At 41.4% G+C, this 19,290-nt stretch overlaps 1 protein-coding gene across 2 annotated transcripts in view; it reads right to left on the reverse strand.

Annotated features, from left to right (window-relative positions):
- The window catches only part of LOC122560669 (netrin-3-like), a 180,966-nt gene that overhangs the window by 142,862 nt on the left and 18,814 nt on the right, over positions 1–19,290 (reverse strand). For both annotated transcript variants that reach the window (XM_087997825.1, XM_043711558.2), the window contains exon 2: positions 16,603–17,669. In XM_087997825.1, the coding sequence (XP_087853951.1) occupies positions 16,603–17,629 (1,027 nt within the window). In that variant the 5' untranslated portion in view covers positions 17,630–17,669. The remainder of the gene's footprint in view (positions 1–16,602; positions 17,670–19,290) is intronic.

Genomic DNA, 19,290 nt, shown 5'->3' on the forward strand with positions numbered 1-19,290 from the left:
ATTTCAAAATACTTGGTTGGGGTAACTGATCTCAACAAAAACACTTCTTGGTTTCTCTTCTGGTGACAATCTTCAACTTCATTAATTGCTCTAGATTAGATTAGATTAGATTCGCTACAGTATGGAAACAGGCCCTTCGGCACACCAACCTCTAAAGAGTAATCCACCCAGACCCATTCCCCTACTCCTGACTAATGCACCTAACGCAATGGGCAATTTAGTTTTGGCAAATTCAGCTGACCTGCACATCTTTGGACAGTGGGAGGAAACTGGAGCACCCAAAGGAAACCCACACAGACACAGGAAGAATGTGCAAACTCCATGCAGATAGTGACCCGAGGCTGGAATCAAACCCGGGTCCCTGGCGCTGTAACCACTGAGCCACTGTGCCACCCAAAGATTTTGGTGGCACTAAGTGCAAAGATTTTTGCAATCTGTAAAGATAACACATCACTTTGTTACATTTTCACAACATAAACATTTTTTCTGCTTTGTTTACAAACACTGTTGACATGTGCCCGTCTTTATGGTGCTACAGTGCTGGCAGGGTTTTACAGCAGTACACAATTATCTTCCCGAGTGTACTTCCTTTTCTGATGCTGCTTTTACATTCCTATGCTTGGAGAACTGCATGGTCATTGGAGGTTGCCTGAACCAAGGACTTTCTTCACCTCTCAGGGTTTATCTATCCTGCTTGAGAACTTCTCCTTTACTCACCTGCTGTGGTGATGTTCCTGGATGATTTCTGCTGACTGCATTACATCTGATAGGCATTCCTCAGCAATACCCATTAGAATATGGTCTTGGATTAATTCGGATTTCAAAATTTCCATACTGATACCCTTAAACCAGCCCATAAAAGTTAAAGAATGAAATCATCTGCTGGTTCACATGCTTTTTGGCCCTTTTGTTGAATATGGCCTTTTTCAGAATGTTGTGGCTGCTCAGGTTGAACCAGTTAAAGGCCTTTAATAATTCTTCAAATTTATCAATGTCTCACTAGTGCCTTTTTTTGCAATGGCTTCATCTGTTGCTGCACTTGTGGAGTCAAGTGATGTGCTGACTTGTTCAAATCTCCAAGCGATTCGATACATCAAAACCTTTTTTCTCTTAAAGTGCTCAGTTTTGAGTTTGATTTGTTTTGTTTCTATGTCCAAACTTCTCAAATAGTGTAAATTTAGGATCTCTGGCCTTCCAAAGCTTCCTTGGTATTTGGTCATGATTCGGAGATGCCGGTGTTGGACTGGGGTGTACAAAGTTAAAAATCACACAACACCAGGTTATAGTCCAACAGGTTTAATTGGAAGCACACTAGCTTTCGGAGCGACGCTCCTTCATCAGGTGATTCATCACCTGATGAAGGAGCGTCGCTCCAAAAGCTAGTGTGCTTCCAATTAAACCTGTTGGACTATAACCTGGTGTTGTGTGATTTTTAACTTGGTATTTGGTGATTTACTTTGCCTGACAGATTATATTTTACTTCCAGTATTGGAAGATTTTCCTTGTTGCTCAATCTTGCGCTGATTCCCATTTTAGTGGATGCTCTTGCTTGGAGTATTTTCCTGCTAGAATAGGTAGTCTTTTTAAAATTGTTTGAAACCAGTGCAAACTGTTTTGTTTTAACTTGTGTCAATAATTTCTTCACTCCCTATTCCCAGAATATTGGATTTTTGCACTTTTTTTAAAATCTCACTTTTCCATCTTGTGGTTCCCATGAGTAATTTGCCATACTTGGATTGGGACAAAACATTTTTAAATTTTACATCACCCTTTCAAGGAAACAGAATTTCCCAATTATGCCTTTTTTAAACCCTGTTGAAGGATTGCTCACCAGATACCTGATTTTCCCTTTGTTCTTCCAACTCACAGCCTGTGATTGCTGGATCAGGATTTTTTTCACAGCCTACCATGCCTAAGAGCTGCAGGCTTGAATACCCATGTTCATTAATTTTCTGATCCTTTCTCTGCTCTTACTTATTTACTGGAGCAAGTTTGGCAATATTCAGCTGTACGTTCCTGAGTTTTGGCACCACATTAAGACTGACATTTTAATCTTCTTTACAGTAGAATTTGAAGCTTTTTCAGTGCTGCCACTGTATTGTATATCAGTTAGTCTAGTTTTGGAAAGATTACTGAGCTTTCAGTCATTTTAAACAGTAACTAGTTTTGATGAACCAATTTTTCGCTTTACAGAAGTATTTCTCACTCTGTTGAAGTTATGATCAAATACCCTCGAGCATCTATGCCATCTCATAGTGTCATAGAGATGTACAGCATGGAAACAGACCCTTCGGTCCAACCCGTCCATGCCGACCAAATATCCCAAACCAATCTAGTCCCACCTGCCAGCACCCGGCCCATATCCCTCCAAACCCTTCCCATTCATATACCCATCCAAATGCCTCTTAAATGTTGCAATTGTACCAGCCTCCACCACTTCCTCTTGCGGCTCATTCCATACAAGCACCATCCTCTGCCTGAAAACGTTGCCCCTTATCTCTCTTTTATATCTTTCCCTGTCTTCCTTCATCATTATGAGACATGCTATTCACCCAGTCCCAGAAAATAACCCCTTGTAACCTTAATAGTACAGATGCTCCAGCCATTACCACCCATCTGCCATGCAAACTAAACTAAGAACGAAATTTAGACATTTGACTCGAGGGGCCAGATTTTTGTTGTTATCACAAGTGTCTTGAGTCAGAAAATTTCATTCCAAGTGCCAGGGAAGGGTCAGTGTTGCATCCTTCGACCCTGGAAGCAGTTCATAGGCAGCCATGGAGTAGGCAAATTAGAAAGAGGGCCAGTTAGAAGACCAATCATCTGTTGTTTTAGATGTTGCTAGGAACTGTAGCTCCAACACCCTTAGCTCCCATCTACAGAGGAACATCGATTATCTGAAGAACACGGGTGGGGAGTATTTTGTTTATTTAATCAATGCCGGATAACATAGTTAGCCAAGCGTCGGGACCTTGCGATCTTGTTTGGATAATCTGAAATTTGGTTAAATCGAATGCCGGATATCAAGGTTCCTCTGTTCATCTCCAGGATTGCTCGTATGCTCCATGATGACACAATGTTACCAGAGGCTGCCAGCCATCCCTATGCCCCCTTATTCTATCTCCTTAGCAACTTGTTTAGTATCCATCATGTACAGCCATACAGAAATGGGAGAATAAATAAGTTTATAACCATACAATACAGCTGTCATTTAAACACACTTAATAGTGAAAAACCCACATTCACACATTCCATTCAAAATCTTTACATCTCAACTAGCTAATCTCTTAGAAAAACAAAAATAATTTCCATTCAGATCCAATATCACAATTCTTTAATAGCCTCTTTAAAGTGTCAATCAAACTTTGAATTCAGAATTACCTTCTGAGATAATTTTAGGTTTTGAAAATCAGCTAAACATTCACAATGGCAAAGTATTAGCCCATGGGAAATGTCAACAAAGAGACCTTTTGAACCTTTGTGAAAGAAAATTTCTTATTTTTCTGAACTACATCAGTTGACCTGTGAATCAAAGTAATCTAGATTTTTTTAAAAAAGGTCTCTCTGACAGCAGTTGCCTGTGTCTTTTAATGTTTAGAGAGCAGTATTGGTTTTAACCTTCTTCCAAACTTAAGCAGACTTCAGCAACAATTCAAGAGCATTTATTTTCAATCCATTCATTTGTATTTACCACACTGTGGTCTAAGGGACTTGCAATAACTAAAATAAGGTCTGCTTCAGCTGAGCACTAAGTTTAAATGGCTTCACTAAGTGTGGGTTTTCTTCTTGCATGATTCACGCCTCACTTCCTTCCTCTGCTAGCAAAACTGGTGGTGGGAATTCCACACCCTTCTTACTGACCATTTTTGAAGGCCAACAGAGTCTTCCTAATCTATGAAAGTTCAGCCCTGGGTTTTTATATCTTAAAGCCTGAAATATACAATCAATTTACTAACCTGCAGTTGATCTCAACCGTCAGAAACAGCTGTGGCTTCCTATAGGACCAAAGAGTCCTGTATTTCTTTAAGAACTGCATTTGAGAGATGCTACGGGCATTGGTATGTTTTCAGCGACTGCACACAAACAGTTTCAGGCCAAATGTGAGGCTAAGTCAATCTGTGGAATAATGCAAGAGGAGAAACCACAGGGGCAAAACACTGTATGAGACTTGTGGAGCACAGGAGTGGCACATTAGACAAGTGAGTGTGAGCTAATGGGGCTGAGACAGATTATGGAAAGGAGATAACAATAAAAGGAAGCTTCACAGCTCCCTCTAGACTGTTCTGACAATCAATTAGACCATGGCTGATCTTTTCATCTCCTCTTATCTACCTTAATTCTGTATATTATAATACCCCTACCTAACAAAAATCTGTCAATCTCAATTTGAAGTATTGGATTTCACAATACTGCATTTTTGATAATATAGTAAACAATGAGCAGGAGACTAACAGATTCAGAAGGACATAGTCAGACTAGTGAACTGAGCAGCTGTTTGGCAGATGCAATTTAATGTCGGCAAACGTGAAAAGATTCAATTTCTTTTCTTTCAGCTTTTTCCCATTTTATGTGGGGTCTCCACAATGCTGCTTGAACACCATGGTGTCAGCCATCATTTTGGATTTTACAGCTGGATGTGTGAATAATTGAAACAATAACTGAAAGTGCTGGAAGTACTCAGCAGATCTGGCAAGCACCTACAGAGAGAGAAACAGAGTTAATGCTTCACATCTATGAATTTTCAGTGTGACCTTTGAGAGTGACATAAAATGTTAATCAGTTTCTCTCTCCTCAAATGATATATTTTTTCCAGCTTTTTCTATTTTTATTTTAAATTGCCAGAATACACAATATTTTGCTTTTGTGAAGCAAATCAATTGGATAGAAAGGGGGAGAGGCAACATAAATTTATCGGTACAATTTTTACAGTTGTACAGGAACAAAGAGATCTTAGGTGGACTCAACGGCATGAAGCAGAGTTCTCATAACAACAGAGGGGTTTTACGGTGAGATTTAATAAATTATTCACTATTATTGGGAGTGTGATGAAGTTAATAAAGAAACACTGTTCCTGTTAGCAGAAAGATCAGTAACCAAAAACCACTAATTAAAACTGACTGGCAAAAAAGTCCAGTGCAACACGAGAGTTAAAACAATTTTTCAGGGAGTTCCTCTGATATGGAGAATGCTGTCTGGAAGCAGATTTAATAATAGTGTCCAAAATTAAATTAAATAAACACTTGAAAATGAAATATTTGCAGATTCACAATGAGGAGAGCAGGGGAATGGAATTAAATGAAAGGCCTTTCAAAGAGCTAGCATAGGCACAGTGGGCTAGATTAGTGCTGTTTAATTCTATAGTTCTATGTTGTTAATGAGTTTTCTCCAATTCCATGCTTTTTATTTTCTTAAATACTTGTGAAATAGGGAGTTGGCTCATTTGTTCTGATCCCTAATGAATCGCTGGGATAGCATTGTTAACCAATTTGAAAAAATTTTAAAAACTAAACAAATCAGAAAACTTAATTCAAACCATTCACTCCAAGAAAGCAGCTGTGTTCTTCCCCAAAAAGGCTGATTCAAGTCCTACAGCTGTAGTCCTGTGCTTAAACTCAGTAGCAACCATGATGTGTGAGTCTAATGGTGTCAGCTATTTGATGATTAGGTGTCAGCCCAGCCAACACTGCAGTCAGGAATGGCTGGGTAATGACAAGGGTCAGGAACTCGAGGTGGTGTGACCCCTCCTTTAGCTCTCTACGGTAGCAGTGGCTAAAATCATAAAATGCAGCAGGAGTCAAGCACCAAATCCTTTGCTCTTTTACCAACTAGTGGCTGTACTTAGTCTTCAGGAACTGGGAGGATTTATACAATAGAAATAATTGCAACAGTCCCACGTTCTACATTTCCATTTGGGAAGGGATATAATTCAAGGGATTCAGAGTGGTATGCACTATGCTTGAGTTTGAATAATGTCAAATGAGGCCCTTGTTTATGTGAACGAGGCCTGTGTTAAGGTGCTGTTCAATGCTGTACTGAGCCAAACTCACAATAAGACTCAAGGGCTTTTGTTGAGGCACTGAGTAGATGAGACAGTAGAATTAATAATAGCAGGCCAACATATCTCAACAGCTGGGAAAGCCATTAGTAATCTGCAGTTCCCTCTGCATCAAGTCTGCTGCCTATTTTCAACAGGATTTTTTTAAATGATAAAGAAAAAATACTTTTAGAGGAGGTGAAATTAGCTGATTGATTAACAAGGAGCTCTGACGAAATACAATGTTTAATAGGTGTGGGGGGTTTTCAATGAAAGCTGTCTCAAAAGCTCTGTTTTTAGTGCCCTGTAGGAGATACACATCAATCAATGTTTCTGCACACCCATTTTGGAATGACGCCAGGGTGGGGTCCAGGAATTGATAAAATGAAAAATCGGGCACATAAAGATTTTCTAAACAAAACTGTGCGTGTGTGAAACAGAGGCAATCATATGCCAAAAATGGGGCCCCAATCACTCTCGCCAGGAAAATGGGCTCACTTAGTGTCTGTTAGAATGGGTTAGAATACTGTGTATTACTCAAAGGAATGTGTATAACTACATCAACAAGGCACAGAAAAAGACGGGCCCTGGGAAGAGGTGCCCAGGGTCAGAGGTACCCAGGGATAGGTGGACCCAGAAAAGAGGAAACATGGGACAGAAGAACAGAAGGATACAAGGGCAAATTATCTCCTATTCAGAGGAACTCCTTAGGGTCCCAAGGTCAAAGGGGCAAAAGGTTGAACAAGCCTCCTGAGAATTTACTTAGATTACATAAAGTAATCTCTGCAGCTTTGTTAAGTGAAGGTAGGAAATGAAAGGAAGGCAAAAAAATGTAGTCAGTTTGATTTGACCATAAAATGACTGTCCTTTCACTTATCAGGGACAGAAGAAAGGGACAAAATAATAAATAGAACTGAAAAGGTCTGCATTATTCATTTGTACAAAGCTCACTGTAATCTCTCCTGCTCAGAGTACCTTTGGCTGGAGAGCCTCTTACTGTATTGTAAAATTCTATGACACGATGATTCTATCCCCCCTGCCCAACGTAACCCCCTGTCAATGTACTCACTACCCATAGTACCACCCATTCAGTATAACTCTTGCCCAAACTATCCCCTGTCCAGAGTATCCCCTCTATCCCCTGACAAGTATACCCTCTGCTTAATGTATCTTGTTTTGTCTGCTCTCTGCTCAGGGAATTTGCCTGCTAGATGTTTGCTCACTGTCTCCCTTGCTTGATGACATTCCTTCCCTCTGTAGCCCTTGCCCAGTGTAGCTCCTTACCAATGGACCAAAAGCAGAGTACCACCTACTCAATGTAACCTCCCCACTCCTGTCAGCATGAGCACTCTGCTGTTGATGTATTCCCTCCATTTTCCAATCCACTATACATACCTCTGCTGTGCGTATATTTAACCTCTGCTGCCCAATGATCCCTCCCTAGATGCTGTACAATCCCCATCCCACCCAGTGTAGAATCCACACTATAACCACCTGCTCACTTTACACTCCTTACACCCGCATTATTCCCACCCCACTCACTTTACCGACTTCCCCTCTGCTCAGGGTTCCCTCCACCCTGGAAGTCATTGCACTTCACACCCAGCATCCTTGTCTGCGGTACTGGTTTCACAGAGTTTTTACTCTCTAACCCACTTTGTACCTGGTCTGGGACTGGTTTGATGGCCAGTGTAAAGAGGGTTTTTTTTCTCTCTGTATCCAACACATATTATGCCGGACATCTGATAGAACTGCTGGCCTATTGCTGCCAGTGAATTTGCCTGAACCATCAATGCTTCCCACAACCAAACACACCATTCATTTAGGAACAAAAATAAAAGAGTAATTGAATTTTGCTGAAATGCAGACTCCCTGACTAGAAACTGTGAGAAAATCACTCCAGCAAACATAAAAAAAATCTTCTGTTGAAGCAGCACATTATCAGGCAGTCTGTATGTGGAAGTGGTTTTGTGGACAGCTGGGTCATGGCATGAAGTGGGTAATGAGCTATACACTGGCACAGAACTGGTAGCAGGCAGACTGCTCTGTATTATATGTAATTCACTCATGGAGCCTGCTATCAGCTGCTACTTCTTTTAACTATCATTTCCATGCAGACCGGTAATCAGGAGAACAGTGAGACTAACCTTTCACAGTGCCTCCATGTGATTTGAACTCACCCATTGATTATATTAAGCTCTAATCCTTCTTTTCTCTTTGCTTCACAAGAGTGCATTGTTGCCTGTGCCACACCAACAAAAGTATTCCCAGACTTATTTAAATAAATATTCTAATATCGTGACTCCTGTGACCTTCTAACTTTCTAATCCTCCCTCAATGTATCTTGAGGAATGACTCGACAGCAACCGTCAAAACAACATTGAACCACAAAGCCTCTGGGACTGGAACGATGTGAATCAGCAAGGTCTAGTAGCTCCATTAACCAGCGGCAAAAACAGAAGTTGCTAGAAAAGCTCAGCAGGTTTAGCAGCATCTGTGAGAGACATCGCAGTTAACATTTTGGGTTCAGTGATCCTTCCTCAGAACTGGACCCAAAATGTTAACTCTGAGTTCTCTTCACAGATGCTGCCAGATCTGTTGAGCTTTTCCAGCAATTTCTGGGTTTTTTTTCTGATTTAAAGCAGTTCTTTCATTTTCATTAATCAGTGGATTTGCTGCATCTCTCATAGTAGCTTCTCAATGGTTTCTAGCTAACAACCAATCAGAGCCACCAATGGCTAGCCAGTGTCCAATCTCAACAATTGGTTGCACAGTCAGAGTCTAATCACAACCTGGTCATAGAATCATATGGAGACAGGCCCTTCAAACCAACAAGTCCACACCGACCCTCCGAACAGTATTCCACCCAGAACTATTCCCCTACCCTATCATTCTACATTTTCCCCTGACTAATGCACCTAACCTACACATCCCTGAACACTATGGGCAATTTAGTTTGGCCAATTCACCTAACCTGCACATTTTTGGATTGTGGGAGGAAACCGGAGCACCTGGAGGAAACCCATGCAGACACGGGGAGAATGTGCAAACTCCACACAGTCACCCAAGGCTGGAATTGAACCACAGTCCTTGGCGCTATGAGGCAGCAGTGCTAACCACTGAGCCACCATACTGCCCCTAGCCAAGAATTACATTCAGATCTTGAACATTCCTAACCCTAGACTCTGAATGAATTTAAAAAGAAATTGCTCAATATATCATTTACATCCTGGAGTTCTAGCTTTTCAATCTCTTTTTTCTGAATAATCAGTTTCTCCCAGAATACAAAATTTCCACTCTTCATTCATTCTAGTGAAGATCCCCAGAAGCCCTCAGCTTCGGGAATAATAACTGCACAATGATCAGGAACAGTGTAGTAATCAATGATCTCATGGTAAAATCAATGATCTCCAAGTAACAACTGATATCGGAGTCATTATCACAACGTGATTGTGAGTTGTTAAATTACTGAAACTCACATAATTAGAAGATTCTGCAGATGCCACACCTTCATAAATTCATAAAATATAGGAACAGAATTAGGCCATTTGGCCCAGCATGAAGTATTCTACATAGTTTACTGAGTAATTAATAAATCAGAAGAATTAGCCATCAGGTTCCCAAGGGAAGCAGACTTTCTTTCATTTTTCATTAGTAAGTTCACGTGATCTTATTCAGCATACATGATCCATTCAGAGTGCATGCCCTTTTCAGTATGTGCATCCTGTTCACTGTGTGTATCAGTATGTGCATACCATTCAGAGCGTGCATCCCATTTAGCTTGTAGCTCAATGTGTGTATCTTATTCAGCATGAAATCTCATTCAGTGTGCACCTCATTCAGTGTATTTATCATCCAAACTGAAAGTGACAGTCAGTACTTCCACCAATTACAAACTTCCTCAGCCACTTAGAGCAGTCATCCTCTTTACCAATATTCTTCAGAAACGCTGATTAATATGTTCATCAGAAAGGTTAAAAAAACTTCATGACCATTTGCAATTAGATTTGATTACTTTACAGTGTGGAAACAGGCCCTTCGGCCCAACAATTCCACACTGACCCTCTGAAGAGCAATCCACCCAGACCCATTCCCCTGCACCTAACACAACGGGCAATTTAGCATGGCCAATTCACCTAACCTGCACATTTTTGGACTGGGAGAGGAAACTGGAGCAAACCCACGCAGACACGGGGAGAATGTGCAAACTCCACACAGACAGTTGCCTGAGGTGGGAATTGAACCTGGGTCTCTGATGCTGTAAGGCAGCAGTACTAACCACTGTGCCACCGTGTCTGTCTGTCTCTCTTCAAAGAATACTCTTCAATGGCATAATAAAGCAAAAATTGACACCAAATACATAATGGGATATTAAGGAAACTGACCAAACGCTTGGTCAAAAAAATGGAGTTTAAGGAGAAATACAAGATAGCCAGGCACAGAGGTATAAAGAGGGTACTTAGAGAGTAGTGTCAACGCAGTTGAAGACAGGGCCACCAAGTTGGAACAATTTAAAATGGAGTTCTTCAAGAGGCTAGAATTAAAGGAACACAATTGTCTTAGAGGATTGTTTCCACAAAGCCAGCTCCACATGCAAGTTGCCTGATAATGTACAACTTCAACATGTTCCTCCAGGCTTGCAGGAATGACTTTTTTTTTAGTGTTTCTAGTCAGAGTGCCTTTATTTCAGCAAAATTTAATTGCTTTTTTTTTTCCGTTCATAAATGAATAGTACATTTGATTGTGTGAAACAGAGAATACAGAGATGGGGAGGGGCAAGACCATGGTGGGATTTGAAAATAATTGAGAATTTCAAACTAAGTGTCCTTCCTAGCCAGGGGGAAATGTAGGTTAGCAAGCTCGCAAATGATGGATGAACAGACCTTAATGTGAGTTAGAATATGGGCAGAGGTTTTTTTGTTCATTCACAGGATGTGGGCATTGTTGGCTAGGTCAGCATTTATTGCCCAACCCTAATTGCCCAGAGGGTAGTTAAGGGTCAACCTTTTGCAGTGGGTCTGAAGTCACACATAGGCCAGGCCAGGTAAGTATGGCAATTTTCTTCCCTAAAAGTCATTAGTGAACAAGATGGGTTTTCCCTGACAATTACCAATGGATCCATGGTCATCATTAGACCCTTAGTTCCAAATATTTATTGAATTCAAATTCCACCATCTGCCAAGGCAGGATTCTAATCTCGATCCCCAAGACAGTACCTGGGTCTCTGGATTAACAATCCAGCAACAATACCATTAGGCCATCACCTAGTTTTGAATGACTTCAAGTTATAGTGGATGGCATAGAAGGCCAGTCATGCATATGTTAGAATAGTCAAGTCGAGAGTTAACAAAGGCATGACTGACAATTTCAGCAGTAGATAAGCTAAGGCAGAGATGGTGCACACACACTCAAATACATGCATGTACAAATGAAATTTATAAAGAATGGATGCAGATACAAACATACTCAGCCACACAGTCACACATACGGATGCAAATGTACAGGCCCATACAAACATGCATATGACTAAACAAAATAATACCAGACACACACACAGGCATGCACACAAACAAACAATGACTTATGTATGCACATTTTCACTCATGCACGCAGACAAAAACACACAAACAGAAACATACAGATGCAAATACACAGGCGGAAAGATAAAGTAGAGATGCAAAGGTAGAGACTTGCAGTTACACACTCACAAATACAGACACATGTAGACAGATAAATACAAAAAGCTAGGGCATACAGAAAGTTGCCTTGAAAATGATATGGCAGCTAAATATTCAGTCCCTAGGTTTTCCCATAGCCAAGCACCCCACCCCCTGCACACCAACCCCACCCACCCTCCCAAACCAATTCCCCCCTCCCCCTATAGTCTACTGCAAGTGAGGAGAAATAGAAGTAGTAGAATGGTTGTCAGTGGACTGAATGGTAAATGTTTTAACATGACAAAGGCAGATGAGAACTGAGAGAAGCTGTGACTGTGAACTACTGTGCATGCTAAACACTAAAATTAATGAAATTAAGAAGGTGTGAGTGAAGTGCACAGGTGACAATGACCTCTCAGCTAATGGAAATATTCATGGAGATCGCATGTAAAAAATATGATGACTCAAAGCTAAACCTCTAATGACCCACCTAAAGAGACACTAAGCAAGCCTTATCCCATAAGTACACCTTCATTAACATTTCAATGGGATGGCATCTGCCACAAGTAGCATAACAAAGCTGTGAACTCTGAAAATCTTAAACAAATCTCAGTGACAGTTGCTAAATTAAACCCCTCCCGTGCTCCCTTTCTATTTCACTGCAAGTGTCAATCAGACACTCAGTGCCGACACTTTCAAGCTGAATATCAGCAACCTTGAATCCACAAGCTGCTCCTCAACAGCAAATGACAGATTGCGCAGGCCAGCTCTATAAACCTTTAGGAAGCAACACATTTTACCAGCATCACTTGTACCTGGAGATTTCTTCTGCCTGAAGGCAAATCAAAACCAATTAGAACTATCCAACACACGTATCCAAATGGTAAAACACTTCCTCATTTTACACTATATCAAGTGCCTTACTGAGGCAAGATACTTGATAATGTTATGAAAGATGTTGCACTGTAGAATGAGGGCAAGCACATGAGCATTTGGACTGAGAGAAGCTATCGGGATAGAACAAATTCAGCTTTGTTGTTTATCTATCCTAGTAAATAGTTCTCCACATGGATTAAATACAGATTAAAAGATCTTTCTGTATTGGCCCCATGAGACATGCCAATGTAAGATACAGCACAGGCTAAAATACAAAGTAAACCTCCCTTTATACAGAACAAAGTAAACCTCCTCCATACCATGAAAAGTAAACCTCTCTCTCTCTATACCATACGAGGAACAGCTCATGTCATCTTTTATGCTTTTCACAAGTCATGTGGTGAGTTTCTCATTGTGCAGTGGCAAGTTGCCAAGTAAAGAGGATTATTGTTTGTAAAACACTTTGATTGCCCAACTCACCGCATTAATATTCAGATTTCCATTTACCAAACTTGCCTAACAAGCAAGATATCAAGAAAATGTTGACATGGAAACCAGAGTTGGTACCTGCCAAATTCAGCATTCTACTTCCTTGGGGAGACCTGCATGTCAGACAGCAGGCAGCACCATTTCAGAGCACACTCTATTGGCATGCAGTCATACACACCCCATGTCCACAGACATTGGCATTTGATATGTGCCAGCTCCGAAGAACATTCATGGCACATGTCTAATCCACTTCTGGGAGGCTTCTGGACTTCAGTGCTGCACCTCAGTAACACTGGTAACTATCATTGTAATACCACAGCAAGGATGCTGTGCACTTGGGGACAGATACTCAGCTCATTGACTGGACCAGGCTGCATTGCTGGGCACTTCACTCACTGTCACGGTGTTCACTGGACCCTACTTGGATGGTTACATCATCTCGGCTTTGCATTGTAGGGATTCTATGGGAAGGCAAAGTGGAATCAGACCATTCAGCCCATCTAATCCATGCCAACCCTCTATAGAACATCCCATCCAGACCGGTCCTCCTACCCCTGTAACCCTGCATTTTCCCTGGTTAATCCAACTAGCCTACACAGTCCTGGACAATATGGGACAATTTAGCGTGGCCAATCCAGAGAAGATTTGTAGCTCAGATTGTGGATGACGGTGTCGACTTGCTTGCTGAGCTGGTAAATTTGTTTGCAGATGTTTCGTCACCATGCTAAGTAACATCATCGGTGAAGCATCGGTGTTCTGTCCCGTTTGCTATTTATGTGTCCCAGTTTGCTGAGGTGGATTATATCATTTCCAGTTTGTTTCTTAATGGTTGGTACATGGAGTCTAACTCTACATGTTTGTTAATGGCCAATCTACCTAACCTGTACATCTTTGAATGGTGGAAGGAAACCAGAGCAGCCAGAGGAATCCCATGCAGACACAGGGAGAATGTGCAAACTCCACACAGACAGTCGCCCAAGGGTGGAATCGATCCAGGATCCCTAACGCTGTGAGGCAGCAGTGCTAACCACTGAGCCTTGCTGCCTTGCCTTGTTGCATCTTGCCCTGTCAACCAGAGGTATCTATTTTGGTCTTTCCTAACTGTTTAGCACAAATGTAAAGGAAAGAAGTTTGTTCTGGCCGTCTGCAGGCCTGAGCAAGTCAAGGGGGGAGCCTTTGCTGAGGGGTCCAGGCACAATAGGTCAAAGCCAGCGTCTGATATCAGTCCAGGGGCATGGAAACAATTTGTCAATCGCACAGGGCAGTCAGAAGCTCTCCACATAATGATCAGGTCAGGCTTACCGGTATATAGTTCCCTGGCTTGTCTTTACCGCCCTTCTTAAACAGTGGCACCACGTTTGCCAACCTCAACCAACTCTGCAAAATCTTCCTCACTAACCTTGAGTTATACATGTAAAATTGGACATTTGACCTACAAACCAGTCAATAATTTTCATCAAACTGTTCCCTAAATTCAGTAGCAAGGCTCCACCATCACCATCCCTGGATAAGTCCAAATTCAGCAGCAAGACAGATCAACCAGAATCTGACATAGTGACATGACCACATGACATAGTGGTGTACTATTTAGAGCTGACATCCAAATATGGACTCTAGACCCCATAGAGTTTTATAGCATCAGGTCTTATAGCATTGGGGCAACACGGTGGCTCAGAGGTTAGCACTGTTGTCTTGCAGCTCCAGGGCTTGATTCCAGCCTTGGGCGACTGTCTGTGTGGAGTTTGTACATTCTCCCTGCGTCTGTGTGGGCTTCCTCTGGGTGCTTCAGTTTCCTTCCACTGTCCAAAGATGTGCAGGTTAGGTGAATTGTTCATGCTAAATTGCCCATAGTGTTCAGGGTGGTGTACATTGGGGGAAATATAGATCAATAGGGGAATGGGTGTAGGTAGGTTACTCTTCGGAGGGTCAGTGTGAGCTTGCTGGGCCAGTATTTCCACACTGTAGGAATGCTAATTCTAATTCTAAGGTCAAACTTGGACAAGGAAATCTCCTTATTACAAACTACCACCACAATGAAGCTATGGTTCTCTTACAGAAAATCCTTGGAAGAAGCTGTGATGGTAGCAAGGGTACAGAATGTAACCTGCCATGGGGCTGGGTGTGTCTCAGTATCCATCACCAATGGTAGCTTGGAATGGTAAGCCTGAGAGATTTGGCTGAGTCCTGAAGGTCATAGTTGCAGAACAGGGTCTGAAACAGAATATTAGAGAACCGACTATAGGTAAAAATCTACTTGCTATGGATGATGACAGTCTTGATAGGGACATTATTATTACCACAAGAATCCCAGGATCACCTGGGACAATATTCTAGTCCCAACCATTTTCAGTGAGACATCAATTACCTTCCATCCAACATAAGATCAGAAATGGGATATTCATTGATCATTCTTAGTGTTCAACACCATTCATGACTCCTCAGAAACTGATGCATTTAATTCCCCATGCAGCCAAACCTTGGCAACATCCAGTCTTGGTGCTGATTGGTGGCGAGTAAAATCCACACCAAACCATTGCCAGGCAATGTCCATTCCAAGAAGACAGAAGTTATTGATCTCCCCTAGATGCTGAATGGAATTAACATCACAATATCAAAATTCTGGGGACTACTATTGATCAGAAAAAAAATAGACAAACCAAATAAATAGTGTAGCTACAAGAGTAAATCAAAGACTGGGAATTCTGCAGCCAGAAACTCACATCCTGTCTTCCTCAGTGCATGTCCAACAACTACAAAGCACAAGTCAGGAGTGTAATGGGATACCCTCAAGTTGACACTTCAGTGGAGTGCCAAAGAGTGCAGCATTGTTGAAAGTGACATTAGCTCTCAGTAGATGTAAAAGATCCTACAATATATAGCTCTTAATCAACATCACTATAATGGAATTTCCAGTCATTATATCACATCGTTGTTTATGCTAACTTGCTCAAATTGGCTGCCACATTTTCAAATCTTTCCACGGTCTCACTCTTTTCAAATTCTGTAATCCCCTCCAACCTTGCATCCTCCTGGGATTGTCCACTAATACTGGCCTCTTGAGCATTGCCAGGTTTTTGATAGTTCCATCATTTGTTACTGTGCCTGCTGTTGCCTAGAATCAAAGCTGTAATCCCCTCTCTAACCCCCTCAGTCTTTTCACCCTACTCTCCTCATTGAAGACGCTATTACCTATCTCTTTGACAAAGTTTTTTTTTATCATTTGATTTAACATCCCCTTCAGTGGAGAGATTTATTAAAGATTCTGTATAAACACAAATCCCTGTTAATCTTCATAGAAGCTACATACAGAACACTGCCTTATCCACTTTATTAAAGATCTCCTTTAAAACAAAATCGATTAGATTGGTTAGACCTGAACACATTACAAATTTGTGTCTAAGACGAGGGGCTCAGGTAATAATAGATTCTAACAGCTTCCACACTTGCTGTTGTGCAGGCAACCTCTCTCATTGACAAACTGATTGGTTGGCTATGAAAGCAGGAAGTTGTCAATAGTTACAGCAATATCCAAAAGGTTGGACTTACCCAAGCACTCATTCGCTTCTCGAAGAGTTGCTCTTTGCCATGGTCGGTCATAGTGAAAGGGTTTGCACCTGTCGCACTCTGGGCCAGCGGTGTTGTGTTTACAGTCACAGATCAGATTTCCCTCTTTGTCTTTGACACAGCGTGAAGCATGCCCATTACACTTGCAGCGGCCACCGACCTGCAGGTCAGCCACTGCGTAATGGTAGGACTCTCTCACCATACTCGCCTCATCCTCCTTCCCGTCTCTACCACTGTAATGTCTGTCCAGCTCCCGCTGGAGGTGAGCTCTGCTGAACACAACCCGAATATCTGTGGCTGTCACCCAATCCTGTAGGACTGGACTGCTGTCAAAGTCTTGGGCAGAAGGTCGTCCATCCAGGGTACTAAATGCAATCAAGCCCCCTGTCAAAGGGTAGAGGTCGGTGTATCCATCTGTACACAGAGCTTCTTGCTCATTCTGCTTGGAAATAATTGCTTTGTTTGGCTTATTGTACATTTTGCGGCACTGTGAGGAATAATATTGAAAGGGAACCCAGTTCTTCCCATAGTCCATCGATTTCAATATCCCCATAGACTCTGGCCGAGGAGAGCAAAACTGTAAACTGACATAAGTAATTTCAAATTTCTTATTCAGAGAGAGTGTGAGTGTAACATTGTGCATGGGATTGGAAAACTCTTCCGACTGCCAACAGCTGAGGTTGTGAGCATTGTTTAAATCGGTCAGATAAGTGGCAGGGTGAGCATTCTTGGGATCTGAAGCATCACAGATTTGACACATCTTAGTTTTCACACCCATCTTCTCATTGTAGAAGCAATATCGGTTTGGAGGCCTCCCACATGTGCTGGACACCTGCACTTCCCTGGCAAAGCCAGCATTGACAAAATCAGGAATGCAGCGCTTAGGCTGCCCTCCTTCATCATAACAAGGATCAGAAGAGCCTTGCTGGGGGGCAAAAGCGTTGAGAGCACAGGAAGCCCCAAGAATGAAGGCAAATAGCAGCACTAAACCAAACTGCATCATCAACATTCAGGGAAGAAACGTTTCCAAGAACAACACACAATAGGACCTGCGAAAAAAAACAGGGCACCGTCAAATCCAAACAGTTATAATATCTTAAGTAACATAATTTAAAAGGTGTTATCTTTTCAAATAAAATAGATGAATAATGAACAGTCCAAGAACTATCATCTACTTATGAAATTCCTTCATTTTGTTTAGAAACCTGAGTACAGACAATCAGGCCCATTTTGTCCTACTGCCTAAATAGCCAAAAAGATCCACTAGGATCTCTCCCATATATAGTTCACATTCATTTGGCAGCTTTCACATTGTGAGACATTACAGAGCACAAGATCTAGACAGCAAAAAAAGAGTTTAAGAATAAAGGAGGTGGCTACCCGATAGTGGCAGTAATACTCCAGAATCTGAAGCTCCTCATTTGGACAAGAAACTAATTACTGTAGTTAATTGGTTCAGAGTCACTCTATATGAGAAATGTGTTTAGAGGCATGTGGGTACTGGAGTGGTGGAGTGCCTTATTTGCCCCTCCCACTCCATTTTGATTTAATTCCTCTCCCATTTCGCCCTCCTTTGGTGTTATTGCACTGTCCCTGATAGACTTTGCAGGTAAATTGATAATTAACTAGACATGTGAGTGATTTAATGGTGATGGAGAAAGGTGGAAAGTAACACAAGTGATTTGGTGATGGCATAAAACAGTTCAGCATTCCTGAATAAAAATTTAAAGAAAGGGACTTTTCTACTGTACACAATCTGAGAGTGGAGACTTTGTTTGAGTGAAATAAAGACAGAGTGAATATATTTTGGAAATTGATTCAAGGTATATCTTTTTCAAGTTTAATTTTAGAATTAAAGTCAGGTGCAGACATTAAAAAATAGCCTAAGTTAAAGGGACAGCTACCTGATAGTGCGAGTTTTCATTTGGGCATGTGAAGTCCCTTTTCGAAATGAGATGTTGATTACTGTAGCTAAGAAATGACTCAGAGCAGTTCTAAATAAGAAAGGAATTGTTACACCACATGGTTAGTAAGGGTACATGGTTCATGTGAGTGGAGACAAAGATCATATTAGTATATCTTTGGATTTGTTTCAGCATGAGAATTTGGTGAACAAGGTGCTATATGTAAGATTTACTACAAAAGGTAAAGCTTCCAGAGTGTGAAGTGAGTGCGCGAGGACAAAAGCCATGGATCAAGAGGCCTACCATCTGTGCCACCAGTGGCAGAGTGAGGTAACAAACACAATGTGATGCAAGTGTAGGGAAACATCAAATTGGCAAATAGGATTGGTGAATATTTCTAGACTCTAATATAAAAGTAAGGTCTTCAGTTTGTATTTAGGTCTTTCATCTTTTATTTTCTTTTTCTTAAAAATAACTTGTCAAGTATAAGATCAATTATGGTGTTTTTTAGAAACAAAAAAAAAGCTTGCAATAAAGTATTAAGAGCAGGAATTCTAGAGTAATTAATTAATATGATAGTGATGACAGTATAGGTAATGTGATGATGTGGTAACATGTGGGACCTGTGAACAGCAAGGTGATCCAAGGCAAACACATCAGTAGAAATGTAGCAAAGTCAAGGAACTTCAGATCCAAGTTGAAGATTGGGAGTCTGAGTTGCAGACATTGCACCACATCAGGGCAGGGGCAAGTAAACTGGACACTT

The sequence above is a fragment of the Chiloscyllium plagiosum genome, unplaced genomic scaffold, assembly GCF_037043375.1.
Source record: "Chiloscyllium plagiosum isolate Xiang-an unplaced genomic scaffold, Cpla_swu_hap1 HiC_scaffold_20, whole genome shotgun sequence".
NCBI classification, from domain to species: domain Eukaryota; kingdom Metazoa; phylum Chordata; class Chondrichthyes; order Orectolobiformes; family Hemiscylliidae; genus Chiloscyllium; species Chiloscyllium plagiosum.